This window comes from Polyodon spathula, chromosome 16, assembly GCF_017654505.1.
Source record: "Polyodon spathula isolate WHYD16114869_AA chromosome 16, ASM1765450v1, whole genome shotgun sequence".
Classification (NCBI taxonomy): domain Eukaryota; kingdom Metazoa; phylum Chordata; class Actinopteri; order Acipenseriformes; family Polyodontidae; genus Polyodon; species Polyodon spathula.
The window spans coordinates 23,912,952-23,935,788 of NC_054549.1; the positions used below are offsets into that span (position 1 = coordinate 23,912,952).

General features: G+C 40.9%; 1 protein-coding gene across 14 annotated transcripts in view; it reads right to left on the reverse strand.

The window, feature by feature from the left end:
* Positions 1 to 3,045: 3,045 nt before the first annotated feature.
* The window catches only part of LOC121329259 (sarcolemmal membrane-associated protein-like), an 88,924-nt gene continuing 69,132 nt past the window's right edge, over positions 3,046 to 22,837 (reverse strand). For 10 of the 14 annotated variants that reach the window (XM_041274769.1, XM_041274768.1, XM_041274777.1 and 7 more), the window contains 7 exons: positions 12,582 to 12,707; positions 11,868 to 11,942; positions 10,800 to 11,105; positions 9,961 to 10,078; positions 8,296 to 8,467; positions 7,526 to 7,660; positions 3,046 to 5,445 (listed from right to left, as the gene is read on the reverse strand). In XM_041274769.1, the coding sequence (XP_041130703.1) occupies positions 5,353 to 5,445; positions 7,526 to 7,660; positions 8,296 to 8,467; positions 9,961 to 10,078; positions 10,800 to 11,105; positions 11,868 to 11,942; positions 12,582 to 12,707 (1,025 nt within the window). In that variant the 3' untranslated portion in view covers positions 3,046 to 5,352. Of the gene's footprint in view, positions 5,446 to 5,570; positions 5,702 to 6,444; positions 6,533 to 7,525; positions 7,661 to 8,295; positions 8,468 to 9,960; positions 10,079 to 10,799; positions 11,106 to 11,867; positions 11,943 to 12,581; positions 12,708 to 22,837 lie in introns of those variants that run through there. The other 4 variants (XM_041274781.1, XM_041274771.1, XM_041274773.1 and 1 more) reach the window with 3 other exon arrangements.

Below are 22,837 nucleotides of genomic sequence, written 5' to 3' on the forward strand. Positions count from 1 at the left end.
GAGTACCACAGGGATCAGTATTAGGTCCTCTGCTATTCCTAATCTACATTAATGATTTAGATTCTGGTATAGTAAGAAAACTTGTTAAATTTGCAGATGACACAAAAATAGGAGGAGTGGCAAACACTGTTGCAGCAGCAAAGGTCATCCAAAATGATCTAGACAAGAGTCAGAACTGGGCAGACACATGGCAGATGACACTTATTAGAGAAGTCTGTAAGGTACTGCATGCAGGAAATAAAAATGTGCATTATAAATATCATATGGGAGATACTGAAATTGAAGAAGGAATCTATGAAAAAGACCTAGGAGTTTTTGTTGACTCTGAAATGTCTTCATCTAGACAATGTGGGGAAGCTATAAAAAATGCCAACAAGATGCTTGGATACATTGTGAAAAATGTTGAATTTAAATCAAGGGAAGTAATGTTAATGCATTAGTAAGACCTCATCTTGAATATTGTGTTCAGTTCTGGTCACCTCGCTATAAAAAAGATACTGCTGCTCTAGAAAGAGTGCAAAGAAGAGCGACCAGAATTATTCCAGGTTTAAAAGGTGTGTCATATGCAGACAGGTTAAAATAATTGAATCTGTTCAGTCTTGAACAAAGAAGACTATGCAGTGACCTAATTCAAGCATTCAAAATTCTAAAAGGTATTGATAATGTCGAGCCAAGGGACTTTTTCGACCTGAAAAAAAGAAACAAGATCCAGGAGTCACACATGGAGATTAGACAAAGGGGCATTCAGAACAGAAAATAGGAGGCACTTCTTTACACAGAATTGTGAGGGTCTGGAATCAACTCCCCAGTAATGTTGTTGAAGCTGACACCCTGTGATCTTTCAAGAAGCTGCTTGATGAGATTCTGGGATCAATAAGCTACTAACAACCAAAAGAGCAACATGGGCCAAATGGCCTCCTCCCATTTGTAAACTTTCTTTCTGGATAGTGCTGAGGAGTGATCCCGCAGGGTGACTCTCGCAATCCAGGTTAGATGCTGAGGAGTGAACCTTTATAGTGGATGTTGCCAGGCCTGTACCATCCCAAGTCCCAAGATATAGAAGGTAGGTTGAAAGAATATTGAAAATGGGTGTATGTGATTGTCTTGGCAGCACATGCTGAATTCTTCCCATTTCTTGAAGTAGCATGAGTGTGTGGATTTTTCTTTGAGGCAGTTAGTACTTCTATGAGTCTGAGAGAACTCTGTGCTCTAGTTTCTTCAATGTCCCGGCTGCTAAGTGGAAGCAGTCTTGGTTGTGGTGGAGTAGCTTGCCATTGTTTTTGGACTGTAGGTCTCTGGGTGAGGATGGTGGATTGGTCTCGAGATGGCTAAAAAAAGCTGCATGTTTTCACTCACTCGGGTTGTGTGTTCGGTGAGTGGAGAACAGGAGTGGAGAGGAGAAAGTAAATAATTGGTTTAAACTCACCGTGTTTGTCTGTTCGTTTGGTGTTTATTAGTGTCTGTTTCGTGTAGTGTTAATCAGTTTTGTTTGTCTGCTTGTTTGGCCAATGCCCCCTTTGTTTTGTGTGTTTTGTTTAAAACCTTTTGTTTGTGATTATTATTATTTAATAAAACTCTGGACGCCGTAGCGTCACAGATTCACCGCCATTCCTAATTGTTTGGAGTCTGCATTTCTGGTCTGATGTCAACCCTACAAAGCCATCCTGTTCACAGCTGCCTTCTGGTGTTACCTTGAACAGAAATGAAGCTACGAGTTTTCTTTTGTGGTGAAGAGGTCTATTGTGGGTGTTCTCAGTGTTTTGAAGACATCTGACAGGTTGAGGGCCCCAGTAAGTAACTTGCACACGGAGATTCGTGAGGTTGAGGGCCCCGGTAAGTAACTGGCACACGGAGATTCTGTGCTGTCTGCACCACTTCTGTGATGTGACCAAATAGGGTTTGATTCTTTCTTGAAGCGGCTTGCCAGGGAGCATAGAGCTGATATCGATCTGAGGTTAGTCTTTGTTTAGCCTTGTTCTTGAGATGGATTTAGCCAAGATGCTTCCAGGCTTATCCAGAGCCCCAGCTGTTAGAACCCTGAAGGGGTAACACCTGCAGAGGAATCAAGGTCGTCATCTGAGCCTGGGAATGTGGTGTAGGGTATAAGCTTGTGACAGGACTTGTGTGGTTGGCGGGAGTGCCATTGTGTTGATGCCTGGGGTATAGCTGGCAGGGATATCGCTGCTTGGACTGCATCCCTTCATTCAGCCCATTCTGTAAGGGATTGGAAAGAGAGATTATTATCCATTTCTGGAATAGAAGGGAGGGCAGCTGAAGTAGAAGGCAGTGGGTCTGGAGCTGTTGTCATTGAAGGAAGGGGCAGTAGTGCTGTTTTTTGCCCACATTTTATCCTGTGTTTGTCGTGGCCATTGTGGGCTTAAGGTCTTCCTCTTGCGCCCCTGGTCGATTCCTGTCCATGAGTAATGCTTGATGCTTTAGCAGGCACATTTAGCAGCATATTTTCCTTGTGCAAGAGAAAGAACACCATGATCCTTTTTTTTTATTTTGTTAATGCTGTTCGGTTTCGTAATTGTCTTTCATTGTTTTTTAAATTTTGCTTATGAATGCTGTTTAGTTCTTTTCTGGGTGAAAGCAAGATGAACAAATGGACAGGGATCCTCTTCTGTCTCTCTCTCTCACCTACATCAACTGGGGGACGCCTGGATGCAATACACTCTGGTTCTTCCCCTGGGTTAGCAACGAGATCGGAGATTCATGTATGGAGTTCATCAGAACCGCTAACAAATAGTCCTATACACACACACACGTGTAGAACTACACCCAATGTTGGATGTGTTTTACAAAAAAGTTTCCTAACAGGTGCAGCTTCACCTGGCTCTTCTTATATTGCACTATTTGATTAACTGCACCTGAAACAAAAGATGTAGCAAAGCAAGATAAAGGATGGAAGACTATTGCTGAAAAAGCCTTTTTATTTTGTTGCACATTCCATTTCTATTGCTGTGTTCAGTAAGAGTGCCCTGCCCTGTTCTGTACTGCTCTCTATATGTTCCTTTCACTACGGAATGAATTCAAACACATGGAGAGGGAGAGTAAATTTTGTTTTATTAAATCATGCACATCACAAGTGTTAGTGCAAATAGTTTAATCTGTACTCCAGAAATTATATTGTACTTTCCATATCTTTACAAAATAGATTTTAAACAATTATTTACTTTAAAAAATGTAATTCTGAACTTTAGCATCTCAAGACAATATTTGCAAACAAATTATGTACAGGAAGGTACTCGCACGCACCTCTCTGTACAGGAAGGTACTCGCACGCACCACTGGCAAATGAGTTGTGTTGCAGTTGGGAGGCTGTTTCTACTTTATTCTTGTCAAAGGAAACAGATTACCACAGAACATTGTTGCTATTACAGCTTGTGTTCATTTTCCCACAAATTAATGATTCGTCAATCAACAAACAGCGAACAATAGTAATATTTATAAAAGTATACACATTCACCCCCCCCATCCTTTTAGTTTAAAACACTAAAGTTCCTATTTACTTATCAACCTTTAAAACTCTAAATCTATTCCTAGTAAGAATATTTTACCATGTTCAGCTTGCAAGGTGAGGGAGTTGTGGATTTAATTGCTGATAATTTGCATGCCTGTATTTTAAAAAAAAAAAAAAAAAAAAAAAAAAAAAAGGGGTACTGGCATTGCATTTGATCAGATTACAGGACAGCTGTTCAATTGATCAGCTTCTCCGAATGCAGTCTTTCTGCATGCATTACATTGTGGTGTTACTGGAACCAAATCAGATTCTGTGGCTCATCCTCATTAAAGGTCCTTTAGTAATTGATTAAAACTAAACCCCTTCAAGACCTAGGTGTGCCAAGTGCATGCCCCAACATTAATCCCATTTTTAATCCTATCATCAAATGATGTGCAATATTTAAAAAACAAAAGACTTATTGGTAAAATGTTGCAAAACTGAACTACATTTTCTTTATCATTTGAGGTATAAACAAAGGAAGGGGAGGTTATTTCAAACTGCATTGTTTTCTCATGGTACAACAGCACTCCATCTAAATGTGTCTTTACTTTCGATCAACAAATAACAAACTGTGGAAATATATTTACAAACACATCCACACACCCCAAGGCCGACTCAAGGCTACAGTGATGAGTGTGATGAGGAAGCGCTAGAAGTGTGCTGACAGGTGTTAGATGAACACTATATACACACGCACTGTAATAAACACTTACACTAAACATGTTGACATGCCTTTAGATTGGAAACTGAACCTAAGAAACTGTAACACTGTCCTGCACAAGGCTGCTGGAATTTGGAATTTTAACTTGAAAGTGAGACATTTTGGTTTGGATTGTATTTATTTATTTAAATATCTTTTTACAGGGTAAAAAAAAAAAAACTGTGAGATGTAACACCTCCTTTACAGTGGTGAGCTTGCATGTCACATTGCTTCTCTAAACAATGTAACTTAGCAATCAGGCATTTATAAGCAGCCCTGAAATCAGATGGGAGCTGATGTGGAGAGGATATGTGAGAAGATTGCACATTGCTGAATTGCGGTATTATCTCTGTCCCTGTACCAGCTACTGCAGAGGAATCCTTTAACAAAAATACTGACACCCCAAACTGCTATGTAGTGTGTTTTTTTTTTTTTTTTTTTTTTTTTTAAATGCACGGAAGTCTTAATTTTGACGGTACAATACAAAAATGTACAGATCATTTTATACCCTGACTAAAGCACCTATACATTTTAATAGGGGGTTCTTATTTCATATTCTCTCAGAAAGCGAAATAAGAGAAATTTATATTGTTCTTTGTACTTTCTTGTAGAGAACTGTCTACGCTGTTGCCGTGAAACATTCAAGCCATGGAGAGGGTAAGAATGGCACATCACTGAGGGATGGACTGGGTGAGTGTGTGTCTAGTAACTTACTCCCTTGTGCCCTGTGTACTGCATTAGACATTTTGGCTTGCATACCAAAAACCAAGAGGACCACATTGCCTTGGCTAATGTAGCAAGTCCTGCTGTAAAAACACACCTGAATTTGTGAGAACAGTTTGGTACCAAAAAAGCCTAGTTTATACCACAATATTATGTAGAATCCTAACATACGCATACAAAAAAAAAAAAAAAAAAACTGCAAATAATGTATTACCTACAGTAGAAGTATTAAGTTGCAATTTTTATTCCCTATATATATGTACAGTTACATTTTATACAGGTAAAGCAGAGAGACCCTACTGTTGCACTCTGACAGAGCCGAGTGTGTGTGTCTGCGATTAGAAGTGTGGAGGAAGGTGGCGGCTGGGGTGTCGCGATGTTAGCAGCATGGGGGGGTGAGGACGGTGTGCTCGGGAGGCTGCTGTCAGGGAGAGCCCCTTGACAGGCTGGGGTACAGCACCACCACAGTCACGGCAACCAGCACCGCCACCACAGGCATCCAGGGCAGCCAGCAACCCTGCAAGAGAAGAGCAGGAGAGAGGGGGGAGGCTTTACACACCGGGGCACAGACAGCTTCCAGTAGGGGTCACAGGCTGTCTGGTTTTACACTAAGTAAACATGGGACTGAAAAAACAAACTTACAGGGATATGTAGCTCTGTACTTGGAGGGCTGCTGATTGTGCACCAGGTTAAACAGGTATCGTGAGGTAATGAACGGATTTGGGTCTGGAAGGAGGTGAATTCTTGCTCAGGAAGAGCTGCCCATCCCTGCTCTACAGTATGAATTAAAGGGGTTATATTATAACCAAGGTTTTAAAATGCAGGGTCTGTCTTATTAGTATTACCACTATCACTGCCCCTCACCTTTGGTTCTAAACTCTTATTTCACTTTTTATTTATATATATATATATATATATATATATATATATATATTATATATATATATATATATATATATATATATATATATATATATATATATATATATATATATAAAAAAAAAAGTTCAAATCTGTATTAAACTCAACAGGACAGTTGCTCTTGTTTCCTGATCATTTCCTTTTCGCTAGGTCACATTCACTCAAATGCAGCTGCAAACAGGTCAAGCAACACAGGTAGGGATTGTTAGGCACCAGGAAGTAACAGTAGCTTGACTCTAAATGTGTAGGGTCTTATTTGAACAAACTGCATATTCTGAAAAAAAGCAATCATCCCTTAACTAATCCCCAGAATGATGCTGCAATTCTAGCACATACTCCATCATTACTGTGTGAAAGCACTGAAGACGCCAGGATGAATGTGATACATTAGTGTGGTCCTACCTGAAGCCAGACAGACAACTGTTAGATGATTAGTAGAAGTTTGTATAAATGTTGTGCCCAGTGCAGCTACCCACCAGGACAAGGTCCAGACACAAGTAGTGCACTTGCTTTTGTCATGCACTGCTCTTGAGAGGAGAATGACACATAGAGGTGACAGACATACAGACATTGACTCAACAGTAGCTCTGTGTACCTTTCTAGCGCAAGGGGCCGAAACACCAATACAGGAAGGCCAGGACAAGGCCGATGAAAATGGCTTGGACAGGTTGCAATATGGAGGGCTAAAAAAGGAGGGAAGGGATAGTAAATAATCAATTTGAGCAAGAGGGGACGTGCAAATTGGAAGGACAAAAGAATGGAGAGTTTTTTTTTTTTTAAAACAATCATTTCTATAATTTTTTAAAAAAGAGAATACATTTCATATCTCACTAACAGTGATTTTTTATATAATTTAACTCCTTCAATATCCTCACTTTCTGATTTTCAATAAAAGACTTAAGTAATAATTATAAAATCTCAATATATAGTGAGAGTTACACTTGGTTTCACTTGCACGTGTAAAAATGAATGTACATCTTATTCTAGCTGTGTGTGTTCCATGCTCGTGCCAGTCTAGCTTTCCTAGCAGTGAAGTGCTGCACAGGTCAGCTGCTTGCAGATCAGCCCTCATGGTGCTGTGGAGAAGTGAAGCAATGGAGTCGGACAGTAAAGAACCTAAATACTGCTGACTCAGGCAGCTAGGATTCTCATCCCTGTACGCTATAGGGTAGGAGGGGGATTACTTTTGAAAACATTAACATCACAATCGTTGGAAGAAAGGAGAGGTACAGGAATAGAAGCTGTGACAGGAAACAGGAGGAGAGATGTCCTGGGATGTTCCAGTAATGATGATTAAAGCACTGAAGGAATACAAAGATGCAGAATATCCACTGAAATGAATATGGTTAAAAAGAATAGTTTTAAAAATCCCTGCAACAGCTCTACAGCATTGCCATGTGTGCAGTGTAAAATGGTTGAAGGCGAGTATTCCTTATTCATTAGCGAATACCACACTGAACAAAAAGGACACAGATTTAACAGTCTAAGGTAACTTGCATGAATTATAAACAAGTAAATCTTGTACATTTAAACCTGATCTTCAACAACGTCAATGGCATGATTAAGTCATTCTGACACTCCAGGAAGTGGAGAACAATTTGCAATATACAACCCTACTACAAGTGTCAGATTCATTGCTGTCTTGCAGACTCACGGAGAGGGATTGAGACACTCACATGGTTTCCTTTCTCCTGCAGCAGCTTAAGATTCACTTTACATTGCTGGAGCTCGTCTGTGATGGCCTGTTTCTCCTGCTCTGTTCTCTCGTACCTCTTCTTCAGGTCTGAGAGCAGAGCCTGAGTCTCTTCAAACTAGGAAATCAACAAGAGAGTCTTCATTACACAAGTGTCCTTCAAAACGGTGGGGTGTGGATACTGCTTTCAGGAAAGTCCTTCAGTAAAACCTGTTCATTACGTTTACAAGTTAAAGTATCCTCCAAAATCAAGATGATTACACATAAGCCCCAATGGAGATTACTCAACTCCTATTTAACTTTTCATTTAATGCAAGTTACAGGGAAGGAAAGAAATTGTGCTTTGCTGCTTGATTCTCTTCAGGAGGCCTTTGGTTGTACCTGAGAGACTAAAATAATTTGTTTGATAATGTTTCAAAAGAGATGTCAAGTTAGATGTAATGTTTCAAAAGAGCACTGATAGAAATTGTTGATTTATTAATGAAATGGTTCAGAAGACGGTTACACCTAATGATACTCCATGTGGTGTAAAACAGTTTGTTCTCTAGTATTGGAACCCATGTTTTTGACGAGCAGTTCAGTGTCTGGGGCGGCCGTTCCCAGTGGAAAGTGTGAAGCAGAAGGTGTCTGCACTCTGAAAAATGTGCTCCTCTTTCTAATGTTTAAGAAATAGTTTCTTTAGTATTATTGATGAACAGCTTCATGCAATGTTTGATTGGTGTTTAGTGAATGGAAGGCTTGAGAAGTGGATACCTCTTTCTGCAGGCCCTTGGTCCGGTTGCTGGCCTCTGCAAGCTGAGCCTTGAGACCACTGGCATCCTGCTGGTGCTTCTCCCTCAAGACTCCCGCCTCGCTCTCCAGGTCTCTGCGAGTCTTCTCCAGCACACTCAGGGTACTGGTCAGCTCCACACTGTGCTGGCGAGAGCTGTTCCAAAGCAAATGTTCAAAACCAAAAGGATTAAACACACAAGACTGTTTAGGAAATGTAATAAAACCCTTCTGATTGACTTGCAAAGCAGAATCAAACTATAATTGTAATAAAACTAGCATCATGGTTCTTGCACTGTATTTGTACAGCTGAAAAAACTGTACAAATGTAACTAATCCAGAAGCCCTGCCTGCCTGCCTGCCTGCCCTGTTTTATTACTGTTTGTCATCCTATTGTTTGCAGCGCAGATGTAAAAACCACTGCCATTATTTGTTATTGTTATGTATTTATGATTTTAACACCTTGTGAGGATGCGTGACTGATCAGCTACTGATTATTTAACTGGCTGACAGTCACGCATCCTTATTAAACTTGTGCAGACTATGGCCGAGGGGTAATAAGACAACTAATTAATTAATAGCTAGTTAATACTTGTTTGTTTGGTCAATGTGCCCTTTTGTTTGTGGTGTTTTGTTTTGTGTGTGTTTTGTTTATTATTTAATAAAGTAATGAGCACCATAGTGCCTCAGTTTCATCACCATTACTTGTTTTGGTTTCTGTTCTGGTCTTACATCACCCCTGGAAAGCCATCCTTTCACACGTGGCGTCATTGTGGGATAACAGCAACTCCAGGCGTCAAACCAGGAATACTGGGAGTGTTTGTTTTGTTTGAAAAAATAAAAATAAAAATGGGAAGTAGCCGGAGGAAACAGCAGCAGCAACAAGTGCAACAGCGCAGGGCCAGTTGCAGGTCCCGCTGCATCTCTGCTATGCCGGTCACCTGCATCACCTGTCTAGACAAGGAAAGGTGGTGCTTCCTTTGTGGTGAGGTCAGGTACCTTCCCCTTGTCCAAAACCCCCCATGGCAAGGGGAAGAGGAGTTGTCCCAAGCGCCGGGGGAAGCGGAACTGGCTGACGGAGCCTGAGAGGGATATTGTGGAGGCCCTCCCTGCTGTGATCAACCTTCTGTGGGCCCGAGGTGGGAAGCGCTGGGAGGCGCAACACCACCCAACATCCCTCCCAGACATCACAGCCACGGTGCTCAACTACCTGGCTGCGGATATAGGAGGGGCCCTGCTGCCGTATCCAGCGCCAGAGGGAGAGGAGCCATCACTGCCATCTCCAGTGTTCTAGTGTTAAAGAAATGTCTGTATGCAAGCCGTGCTTTCAATTAGTTTTGCACTTGACTTGTCATCTGGGTGGTAAAATTGACCACACCCCTTCAATTGCTTCTTTCCTGTCATTAACCAAACAGCTGATTCCCCTACTGACTGAATGAGGTGAAATGACCCAGGAAATGCAAGTGTAACAGATTTCCTGAGAATAAGGCATGTAAACTGAGAACTGCCTTTAACCTAGTGTAGTACCAGAGATCAGGTTAACATAGAAATACATGGTGTTTACTATGAACAAAATCTAAGTGCATCACAATGTATAAGTTGTCATTAGAGGCTGCATGCTGGACACAAAGTGAACACAGAGGGACTTGCCTGTCGAGCTCCTTCTCCAGGCTCTGCAGCTTCACCATGAGGGGGGCCTTCTCCTTCTGAAGGGAGGCGCACTCACCCTGCAGAGTCACACACTCCTTCTGGAGCCTCTCAAGCTCATCTGAAACAAAGTAGAACTTCACTGTTTTTATTGTTTGTGCAAAGTCCCAGTCCTTAATCCCACCCTAAACTTTCTACAGAGAACTTGGACTGACATTATTTACTTTTTGTGGAAAATTAATTAAAACAAGGTTTTTAAATAGTTCAAACTGATTTGCTTTAAGAGACATGCAGAGAAGCATCAAGATTATTTTAATACTATGCCAATTACAACTGCTCTGTCTTGGATGCCTGTTAAGATTGAGTCTCTTGCTATGCTCGACTCCAGTCTGAAACACAAATGGACTTGCGTGCAGTATGTAAAACAGAAATCCAGGATGAAAAAGGTTCATAAGCGTTTGGCTAAATATCCATACAAAAAACAAACCTGTTGTTACAACCTACTGTACTGTAAGTGAAAGTGAAATTACTTACCTGCTAAATTGGTAAGATTTTTACACTAGACACAGTGAAATTAACATCTGTATGGTTTTCTAATTGTGAAGGAAAACATTTGTGTTCAGTGGGGAAATACTTTCCTTTGGTCAACCGTACTGGTAATTATCAGGCTGTATATACAGAGCTTTCACAGCTGTGAGCCATAGGTAAGACATCTCATAACGAGAACACAAGTGCTGGTGTAATGGCATCATGGGGCAAATGGGAACCACGACCATACCGCCTTATAATCTATTCCATGATACAAAGGGCTGCCCTATAACAGAGTTATACCTAGCGTTTACCTTGCAGCTCGGCAGCCTTCTCCCTCTGCTGACTCTGCTGCTGGAAGCTGGCCTGCAGGCTGCTTATCTCAGCCTCATACTGGGAGGCTGCGGCGCGCCACTTTTCCAGCTCCTCCCGCACCGTGCTCAGGTCCTCCTGCAGGGCTGTGATCTCGCGCTCGCGCTCCGAGGTGGCTGCCTCCATGGCTTTCCTCATCACGCTCACCTCCTCCTGGGCCCGGGACAGCTCCTCATGAGCGCTGCTAATGTCATCCTCCTTCTCCTCACGCAGAGTGGCCACGTCTGCCTGTAGCTTGTGCAGCTGGGCTGGGGGGGTAAGGGCAGCAGTGCCATATTAGTCTCACTGTTCAAATCTGTGCATCATAAACTGTCGCTTACACTACTACTAGCTACTAAAATACACTAGTTCAAGGATCCATTATAAATAATGAATAATACATTTATAAATGGGTTATAACTTGCTATAGCAACAACTAAGGCATTTATTTATAAGAAACCTTACACTAGTACTGTGCAATTAAACTGCAATACATTCCTTGTTAATAAACATTAAAATCTTTAATAAAAAATGTGTCTGTTTTATAAATGGATTTTTAAAACTACAGTGTGACCATATACTGGAGTTCAATTATTGAGTGCAGTGCGATTACCCAGATTTACTATTCTGGTTGCAATACAAAAGATTCACTGACTGAATCCAACATTTGAACAATCACATTTGTTCAAAGAATTCGTTGCAGAATTAATCAATTTTTTTCTTAAAAAAATAATATATGTATATAAATATTTTTTTTAACAGCTGTAAGTACATATAGATACATGCAAAATACAAAATTAGATTATACACAGTAATTGACACATACACAAAATAAATAAGAGCAATATGTGTAATCACTGAAGGTATTAATTATATTCTGATTTCAAAAGCTTCTGTAAATACTAATTTAATTTCCGTCTGTCAAATCATGATGGACAAATCTACTGATAACGATCTAATGTTTACTTTGTGCTTTGATGCCCTAGATGTCACAGCAGCTTAGTAACAAACACAGAGTGTGACAGACCGACCTTGCAGGAGTTGGATCTGCTTGGTGGAGTCCTCAGTCTGCTGCTTGCTCGCTCGTCTCTCCTCTTCAAGCAGCGCTGCATCAAAGCATAGGGAGATGAGTTTGATTGGAGCCGAAAGGGCCCGCTGATGTCACATTGCACCCCCACACAGGACTACAGAACCAGGACAGGGTGGGTTCACACACACACGACACCTCGGAAAACACTTCAACATGCACAAAAGGAACTACCTCTGAGCTGAATTAGGACAATAGGTATAAACCTTCAGTGCCCGAGGTGTGCTCAGCCTGCTGACATCAACACATTTGAAAAACTAGACTCACCAGAAACATGTACAGCCTAGAAACCTTGCCTTGCACTGTACAGTCCACTGGACTAGACTTGGAGGAGCCAGGCTGCTTTTACATGAGGGAAATACCCTTCACACCTTTGTGTAAAACGGCTATGAATTCTGTTACTTGGTACTGGTAGAATTCATTTATGATAAACATACACAAACAAAAACATGACAATTACATTAAACTAAAACATGGATACCACACACAAACAGTTTGAATTAGAAGGAGTGGGTGGAGAGCAGGTGTATGTTTAGGCATGCCACACATACTCAGCAAGTAAAATCAGCAAGAGTTCGGGTCTCTCACGAACAGTCAATGTATGAACACAGTGTAACAATGTAGGGACACAGACTAACTCTTAAAGGACAGCACTCACCTTGCAGTTCTAAACACTTGTATTTACCGCTCTTGGCTAGCTCCTGCGCTTCCACCATCTCCTTGTGCAAGTGCTGGATCACCTGCTCCCTGTCCCCAGGCTCCAGGTTTGCACGGCAAAGCTCATCTGCAAAGAAACAGGCAGGTACAGATCAGCGGGGAGACAACGCACAGCCACTGACTGTGCAGGGAGACACACACAGAACACTGCCCTAACCCTAACCCTAACAAAACCCCTGACTGGGCAGGGAGACACAAACAGAACACAGCCCTATTTGTACTATAATAAACGAACAAATTGAAAATCTCATTTTCAGATGTGACCTGACTGACACAGCAGTATAAATGAAAGTAACTGAAGCAAACACAATAAATCCATTGATCTTTCCTGCTGTGCACTTCCGTTTAAAACATAGGGCTCAAATGTCCAATTCTAAAAGACTAAACATGTATTTTCACTTTAAAACGTGCTATATGGCATTGCAGATATCCTGTGTAAGGAACAGAACCTGGGAACCAATGTAACCGATATCATGTTCTAGAACATGTGTTTCTTTCAAAACTGCAGATTGAGACCTACTGTAAAAAACAACAGGTAAAACGTATGGAATTATTTTGTGCAAGGTATAATTACTTTACGAGATGATACAACAATTACATAAAAACACTATATAAAGAATTCATAGAATTTATATCATTGTTCAAAGCCATTACAGATAAGTTAAATAAGGTAAAATGGCAAATGAGGGGGTTCCTGAGTGGCGTGGAGTGCAGGATGCGCCCTATAGCCTGGAGATAGCAGGTTCGAATGCAGGCTATGTCACTGCGGACTGTGACTGGGGGTTACTAGGGGGTGATACACAACTGGTTGAGCGCTGCCCGGGTAGGGAGGGCTTAGGTCGGCAAGGCAATCCACGGTTCACCGCGCACCAGCGACCTGTGTGGCTGATAGGACGTCTGAAGTGGAGCCATTCAGATCTGTGTTGTCCTCCGGCACTATACAGTACCAGTCAAAAGTTTGAGTACACTTGCTGGAAACTAGGTATTTTTCGTAATTGACTATTTTGAGTCGTATACGTTTCTGTAAAAACTTGAAAATGAAAACACATGTTACAGTATACAAAACAAAACATAAGGAGTATCAAAGCAATGTTCAAGAAAATTGAAAATTGTCACTAAATCTTGGATTCCTCAAAATAGCCACCCTTTGCCTTAATAACAGCCTCACTAACACGAGGCATTCGGTTAACAAGTTTCAGCAGGAAATCACCCAGCATGTCTTCCCAGCTCTTCTGCAGCAATTCCCAGAGATATAGGGCACTTGTGGGTAGCTTTGCTATGACTCTTCTGTCCACTTCGTCCCATACAAGTTCTATGGGATTGAGGTCTGGAGACTGGGCAGGCCAGGTCATTAGATTGAGTTGTCCTTCACTTTCCTTCTTCGCTAGATAGTTCTTGCACAACTTTGAGGTGTGTTTTGGGTCATTATCTTGCTGAAGAATGAAGGACTGCTCAACTAGCCGTAATCCTGATGGAATGGCATGCTTCTGAAGTATGTTACGATAGCCATGCTGGTTGAGCTTGCCATGGACTTGGTAAAGATCACCAACTCTGTCATCAGCAAAGGAACCCCAGACCATAACACTGCCTCCTCCATGCTTGACAGTGGGAACCAGACATGCAGAATCTATGCGCTCACCCTCTCTGCGTCTTACAAATACTCAAATACTGCGGTTGGACCCAAATATTTCAAATTTTGTCTCATCGGTCCATAAGACCGACTTCCACTCCTCAAACGTCCAGTTTCTGTGTTTTTTGGCCCTGGCAAGTCTCTTCCTCTTATTCTGCACTCTTAACAATGGTTTCTTTACAGCAATTCTTTCAGTTAGGCCAGCTTCACGCAGTCTCCTCTGAACAGTTGATGCTGACACATCTGTACTTCTAGTAGCATTTAGCTGAGCTTGTATTTCAGGGGCAGTTGATCGCCGGTTTCGCAGACTTGTCACTTGAATGAACTTGTTCTCTGATTCTGAGGTCACCCTTGGCTTGCCTGACCTTGTTTTTGGTCCTCATGAGTGCCATTTTCTTCAAATCATTTGATGGTCTTGGCCATAGCAGTTACAGACACTTGCAAAGTTCATGTGATTTGTCTTAAAGATTGACCTTCATTTCTTAAAGTAATTACAGACTTTTTATTTTGCTTAACTGAGCATATTTTGCCATTTTCTGCTCCCTTACATTCAGGAATGACTGTTAACAATAATTGGTGACAAAAGGTTAATTAGGTAACATGCTAGTTAACTCAGAGAACATCTAACAAAGACTTTTATACTTAGGCCAGTGTTCTAACACCGTGTTATATACATTTCAGACTTTTAACTGACTTGGGCTTCAGAATGAAATCCCTTTGCTTTGGGTGACCATTTCATTGAAATTGACAAGATTTACATTTTCAGTTAAAATAAAATTTTTGCCGGGGGTGTTGCAGCGGTGAACTGGGATAAAAAAATAATAATTGGACATTCCAAAAATAAGGAGAAAACCGGGGTAAAACCACTGATGATGAAATTTCAAATCAATAAATAAGAAGCACTGAGGTCATGTTAATTGGTTAAATACAGGTTTCACTTAAATAAGGAGAGCAGCACTGTTTCAAGGAGGATGCTGGCAAGGATCCCTTTAATAAAGACTGTAGCCCAGTGTGATGTACTATATTGATTGAAGTAATCAGCACAAATGCCAGATATCTCAATCCAGGGCTTGGGAATATTAGGTTCCGTTGCACTACTCACATTGAAACACTCTGAGACAGACAGGGTTTCAAAGTGTGTCCTTGCGTTAAACAACTGGCTGTTCTAGAAGCAATACTCAAATGCCAATGACAAGCCAAAGAGTGGCATCTTCATACTGTAGAGGTTCACAGGACCTACGTTAAGAAAAATCTTTAGCAACATCTGGAAATGATCACCAGCATAGCCTTTTCATTTTTATCAATGTTGTTACTCTGTTAAGAGCCAGCTACAAACACTCCAAAAGAAGCATTCTTAAATGTCAATGTTCTACTGTACAGGGGATCAAATGAGAAAATGGGAGGAGTGGCAAAATGTTCTCCCCAAATAAGATTATACTTAAACCCTTATTATTAAATGCTAGTGGTGTAACAATACACTAATGTCATAATACACCGCTTGCAATATGATCTGTGTCACGATACACGTGATGGTCAGAATGGGCTAATTGTATAATGCACAAGAAGATCAAATGATTATTTATTGAAGGACTATTTTGTAAAAGACCAAACTTAAATGAGATAAACACACTTATTCTTCATTCAAGAACCACTGTAACGTACTATGAGCTATGTTGTGCTTTTAGTCTTGTATTGCAATACAAATGACATAAACCTTTTAACGATACATCACAAAGAAAGCATCACAATTCATCGATGCATCATGCATCATTACACCCCTATTAAACTCCGAGAACCCAAATGAAAGTGGCCACTGGAACAAACTGGAGAGCACCGAGCATACGGAAGCGCTAGTCCAGGACCGAGAACGGCCGGGAGAGAGAAACCCGAACGAAAGAGAAAACAGAGAGAAACACAGGGATAGCGGGGAAACCGTGGGCCGTGAGTGTAAGTGGGTGACCCGGGTCATGCGGGTAGCGACGAGCGGGGTAACGCTGCCAAGTGCAGCACCTTTCATTTGTAGTTTTTGTTACTGTGTTTTATTTTCCCTTTTTCTTTCGACACTTGTTTTCATTATTATTTTGAGCACCTGCAAGTGCGCCTGCCTTTGGATCGCTTACCAGCATTGGTATTCCTGTAGTCCTGTCTATCATCGCTGATACAAATCATTGAGCCAGAGAAACTGTATTAATAAAACTGTGCGGTGTTTCGAGTACACCTTTGTCTCCCGTGTGTCAGTGAATTACCCACCACCCTTCCACAGACATGCATTCACATACATGCATTAACTTGTCTACCTCAAAATCTTTAGGAAAAGTAAAATAATTGCTCTGTATCTCAAATATATTTAGATCCTGTGTCATTGTATTTCCTTTTGAGAAAAGCATACTTGCACATACTGTGCCCGAGGTAGTTTCAGTTCTAACTGCTTATACCTAAAGTAAAAACAGACATGTCTATTCTGCAGAAACCTTTAAAACCAAAAGAATTATAAAATCAGCAAAAGGCCCACTCTACAAAACCAACCATTAATAAAACTGACAACCTAATTATGAAAAGCAGTGGTTACTTTGTTAATGTTCAGTAATCATTTGCCATCAATCCCTGCCCTTAAATTAGCTGCTGGAGCATAACCTGACAAACACAAGAAACTTTTCATTTTCAAAGAATTTGAGAGAAACTAACAATCCAGTGGGCTTTTTTCCTCCTCATTTGCAGATTTACTGAGCAGACATCATTGGTATGATATTACTAGTCTGCACCGCTCCAATGTAGAACACTCTTTCTGTGGCAGCGTGAAGCTCTGAGCACGTTCCTCAAATATACAGTATCACATAATGCAGGGGAAGTCAGCTTGTCATACATCTCACAATCACTGTGCAACGATATCCACATTGACAGCTTTCCACTGCTATAACCTTTAGGATAAGTAAGGAACCCAAGTAGGGCACAGAACTTGTTGTAAAGCATACTTTGAATTCTTGCTGTTCTTACGCGCGAGAGGTAATAAAACAAACCTTAACTAAATGCTCTGCATGCTAGTGACATCACTGAAAGTGACATCACATCACTGAATTGCATGGTCATAATAAGAGCACTAGTGGCATGATTTATGACCAAAAAGTCACAGATTAAAGAGGGGTAACTTCATACAGAAAATAATTGATTGCATAAATATTCACCCCCTTTGCTATGACACACCTAAATAAGCTCTGGTGCAACCAATTGTCTTAATAAGTTAGTTGAATTGTGTGCAATTAAGGTGTTTCACATGATTTCAGGTTAAATATCCTGCAGTTGGTTAGTACATTTCCTAACAAAAACTACATCATGAAGACAAAGGAACATTCAAAGCTAATCCAGAATAAGGTTCCTCAAAAGCACCAATCAGGGGTAAGATATAAGAACATTTCCAAGGCAAAGAATATCCCCCGGAGCACAGTAAAGTCCTTTATTAAAAAATTGAGAGAATGTGTCACAACTGTGAATTTGTTTACAGGCTGTCCTCAAAAACTGATTATCTGGGCGTTAAGGGCACTAGTCAGGGAGGCCACCAAGAAGCCTATGGCAAATCCATTTTGACTCCATGTTATAACACAATAAAATGTGGAAAAGTCCAAAGGGGGTGAATGCTTTTGACAGCCACTGTAATACTACAATTTATGTAATGTATGATAATGCCCCGTAGTATGATAATGCCCCGCACCTGTAGTAAAGTTACATTCGTTGTAACCAGAGATTACTTATGTTCTAGAAATGTGAATGAAATGGTTTCAATGTATTTAAAATCTTGACATTTTCTTTGAACTGATTAATCAGAGCATGTATCTTAAGCCTCTGTGTGCCGAGAAGTTACAACAATGGTCTACCCCAACACATTCAGACTGGGAAGATTCAAATCCCGTTCCAGAAAGTGGGAAATCCTGGGTTATACTTCTGGGCCGATTAATACAATACGTCAGGCGCAGACAGCTATCACCATTTGCTCTACGAAGAACGCATCGTGTCCAAGCCATTTTGATTTCACAAAGTTATCGCAGCTGTTTGGAGTCCAAAGTGATACTGGGGGGGGGGGGGATGTGTGTGCAATGGTCTCAACTGCACCTAAGTCCATTTCCGTTTTTTCTGAGACCTCTTTAAATGACTAAAGGCAAAAAATATAGAGATGGCGTCTAATCTATTGGGATAAGAAAAGAAAACGTAGCAAAGTAGTACTGGCGGACTGCCAATCAAAACATAAATTCGTAAGTCAGACCTAAGAGATTGTCTATCTGGAAGCAGGACGCAGAGCGAGAGCTCTGGCAAAAGTTCTGTATTAAGGTCATGTGATTGTTCTCAAAATTTAAATTCAATTTAAAAAAGACAATATGTCAAATCCGCTACCAAAGAACAAATCAGGTTGTGCAAAGCGTAAATAGCAAAAAAGACAGCTATAGCTTTGGGCTGTTTGTTTTGCTTCCATAGTTTTGGGTTATTTGATTTTTTTTTTTTTTTTTTACCTATCTTGCTACGGTTTCGAGAAATAACCTTGTCTTATACACTACGGAAGAGCACTAGGAAAGAAAGACGAGAAAATAAATGGGAGTAACTCCACAGACAGACCGACGGCAGGTCCTGAGTCAGACACTGATGCAGTTCTCATTAAACCTGCAAAAGACCGGCAAAATGTAAATCTACCCTCTTATTCTTTGCCTTTCCTTTGGCTTCTTTAAATAATAATAATAAAAAAAAACCTCCCCGCCCACTACTCAGCACGTATGTTTTCAGAGTAATAAACGCGACAAAAAAAAAAAAAAAAAAAAAAACTTAGAGAAAAGACTAGCGGTAGACTGCATTTCAGGATCAGATTTTGCTTATTAAATTGTCAATTTAATTGAATTTTAAATAATGCCATCAGACCTTGGAAGTGTTGTTTTTTTTTTTTTTTTTTTTTACAAAATAACAAAATACCACCAACCTGCGGGATCATTTAGGTATGAAAGATGATTACTTATATTACTTTTGTTTACTGAAATACGCAGTGTTTAAGCAAAGTAAATGACAAATAACTATAAAGGGAGTTAATGGGAGTTTTCTCTTTATTCGTATTAAGGGAAAATACAATGCAATTGATATTAAGAAAAGCATAAGAGACAATGATTGAAATAGAATGTTTAAAATGTTTGGTTATTATCATAACCCTGGTTATCTGAAACAGAAATATTAACCGCCACTAACGGGTTATTCACTTTAAAAGAACCCAAGAACTGAAGCATGTATGCCAACAAACTCTCGCGGGAGTGCATGACGCAGTGTGAGTTGCCCAAATAAAAGCACATTGTGGCCATTTGCAAATTCTCTTTTACTTTTGAGTCTCGTGGCTCCGCAGCGACCGTGAAGACTGATGGTTAACATTTTTATTTCAGAGAACCAGTGTTATGAAACGAAATATAAACCATCAAGTTTATATTTACAGTAAATATACCAAATCTGTCGTGAAGACAGGCGCAACTTTTCTGAGCTAATGGTGCTAGCTGTCCTAAGGTAACTAGGTTATCCATCGATCAATCCATGGTTGAGGGAACAGCCTCCCAAGCAGCCCTCAGCACCTGTAATCCAAATCCAGGGTACAACGGATCCACAATGTTCATCCTGTAAAACCTCGTGAACATATGGGGAGTTGCCCATACCGCTACATTGCATATGTCTGTGACAGATACACCCTGGAACATCACCCAAGAAGTGGCCTGCCCCCTAGTGGAATGGCCAGCTATCTTCAACGGCGGGGGCAACTTGGAAAGTTGATACGCCATCTTCAGTCTTTGTCAGCTGCCGAGATAGGTGCTGTTTCGACAGCCTGCCCTTGGGACTGAGAGCCGGAGCAAACAAAGAGTTGCTCTTATTGGCGGCAACTTTTTTCCTCTCCACACAGCATGCCAGTGCCCTGTCAGTATGACAGTGTGTGGAGCATCCCGTCTCTGTAGGATTGGAAAGGGGGAGGGTGAAAGGCCTCCAATTCCAGAGTGATTGACCTGAAAAGCCGAAATTGTCTTCGGTAAAAACGCAGTGTTGGTCCGGGAGTGTCACTCGTGACCTCCCTTGTATAAAAAACAAACAAACTTTAGCCACAGATAGTGCCTGTAACTCAATTACTCGCTTTGCGGAAGTGACAACTCCAAAAAAGCTGTTTTAAAAAACAAGAATTTGAGCTCTGAGGACTGCATGGGCTCAAAAGGTGGTTTCGTGAATGCATTCAGCACGACATTCAACCACCAGTGAGGAACAACGTCCCTTTTCTGGGGACAAAGTCTCCTAGCCCCTTTCAGAAACTATGCCGCAAGGAAATGTGCTCCTGGGGAGACCGAGTCAATCTTAACATGGCAAGTTGAAACAGCTGCCAGGTAAATGTTTAAACTTGAAGGGCTCTTCCCTTCACCCAACAGGTCTTGCAAGAACTGCAAGATTACTGTTATTTGACATGTCGTGGGATCTTCACCCCGCGACAGACACTTCGTCTGAAAAATGTTGAGGCAGCCCTAGCATTGTATAGGGTGTCAATCACCCTATTAGACAGACCAAGACGGCTCAAATGCAGCCGCTCAGGGGCAAAACCTAGAGCTGCAGGCTCGATGGGTTGTGGTACCACAGACTGCCCTGCACCTAATACGAGGAACAGGAAGGACCGGGAGATTGTCCCTTCAAATAGAAGAGTTTGTGAGTGTTTTGTTTGTTTGTGTGTTTAGTACAAAACGTTAGTACAGCTAAGCACGAATCCGGAGCTGTCGCCTTGGGCCAGCACTAAACTGGATCATCACTGCACTTTTCACTCACTGTCTTTAATAAATTTTCACCCACCATGAGCACTACAGCACGCACCCGGACTGGTGACTTTGTCTTGTATTACTGTGGGGCGGATAAATACCGTGTTATTATTTTGGTTGTGAAGAACCGTTTGTGTAAATACCCTCTGTGCTTTACGCATAGGTGTGTATTGCAAGAGCTTTATTGTTTTGGTCACCAGACCGGGAATTACAAAATAAAGTCTTTCTAACTGGATTACAATTGCCTGGCTGTGATTATTCCTGCACTGCATCACCCACCACCTGCACACAATCAGCAGCCACTTTGCCACAATCCCTTAGAGGTGAGAACTAAGGCTTCAAGCTACATTCTCTTACATCTTAACACTATGCAACATGACAGATTAAAGCTGCTTCCTGGAATCTTCCTGTCTTGTAGATCAAATATACCTACAGCATAGGAAGTAATTGGTTGTATCTTCTTCTGAGATTCAGTGTCGATAAAACCAGTCAGTCTCATTTGTTTTGTTTTAAATGTGGATTGTATTAATTCTGGAGAGCCTCCAAACGTTGCAGGCATTCTTAATTCACACCAGCAGCTGTCTTGAAGAGCATGTTCACATGACAGCATTGTCAAAGGGACTGTGCCCCTTTCAAAACAGATAGTTACATGTAGGCTTGGTTGCAAAATATCACTCTGAAAGAAATAAAAAGAATCCACTTAAATATGAGGAAAACCCTGTTGCTTCTACAGGGCTTACACTGGCTGTGTGTTATTAACAGAAGTAATGTGATGCTCAATGTTCCTTTTACAGAACTTCATCTCAGTGATACATCATTGCAAGGTATAGTCCCTTAAAGATCACTCAATAAATTCTAAACTGGAATTGTTTATCTAGGCCAGCCCTACCCTGCCTCTCACAAGAACTTAGGGTAGCATGCAAGAGTATGGCTTCAATTAGGTTCTGAAAACGTGACTTACCCATCTCTGCATACTTTTCAAATATGCTGTATGCAACCTAGACTGCAGTGGCGCAGAGCAGAGAGAATGAAAAGCAAGCAGATATGTACTATACAGTAAGCTCCTGTTCACAAAGCTTCAACTCATTAGTAGATGGCTGGCTCACTGTCTCTTGGGTCTTTCTTTAATGCCAGCTATTCATTTTGCACTGGTGCTGTTCTACATTATTGTAACATGAACAACTATTATAAAAACTTTGAAACGATTAAATTACCCAGGAGATGAGCTTATTAAAAACCTGTCCTTAATCGTGTTAAAGTTGTACTTCTATAAATAGAGCCACACGTCTTTGAAAGGAAGACAAGATCCTTCCAAGTGTACTGATTCAGAGGTAAACCCAGTACAACAGTGTACTGATTAAGACAAGTTTTCAATGCTTTTGAACTTTTCACAACTCTTGTGCAATTTCTCCCCCCCAAACAAACTTTACAAAAGAGCAGTGACAATGTAATACAGGAGGTTTCCACCACCATGTTTTTTTTACACATTTCATAGTTTCTAAAGATTCTGTTAAATATGTGATAACAGGAATCCAAAGGAATATATTTGTATTTAAACACAGGAGGGACTTCTCTTGGAACCCTTCGTGTTGATGATGGATTTGAAAGGTGGTAATAAAAGTATGCATGCTAAGCAACTTCCATGCTACCACCAAGGCTTGGTTCAATTCCAATTCCATTTCCAATGACATCTGACAAACACCTGTTGGGATTGTTCCACTGCTTTCATTGGAAGCCAACTGAACATACTAACAGTGACTTCAATTT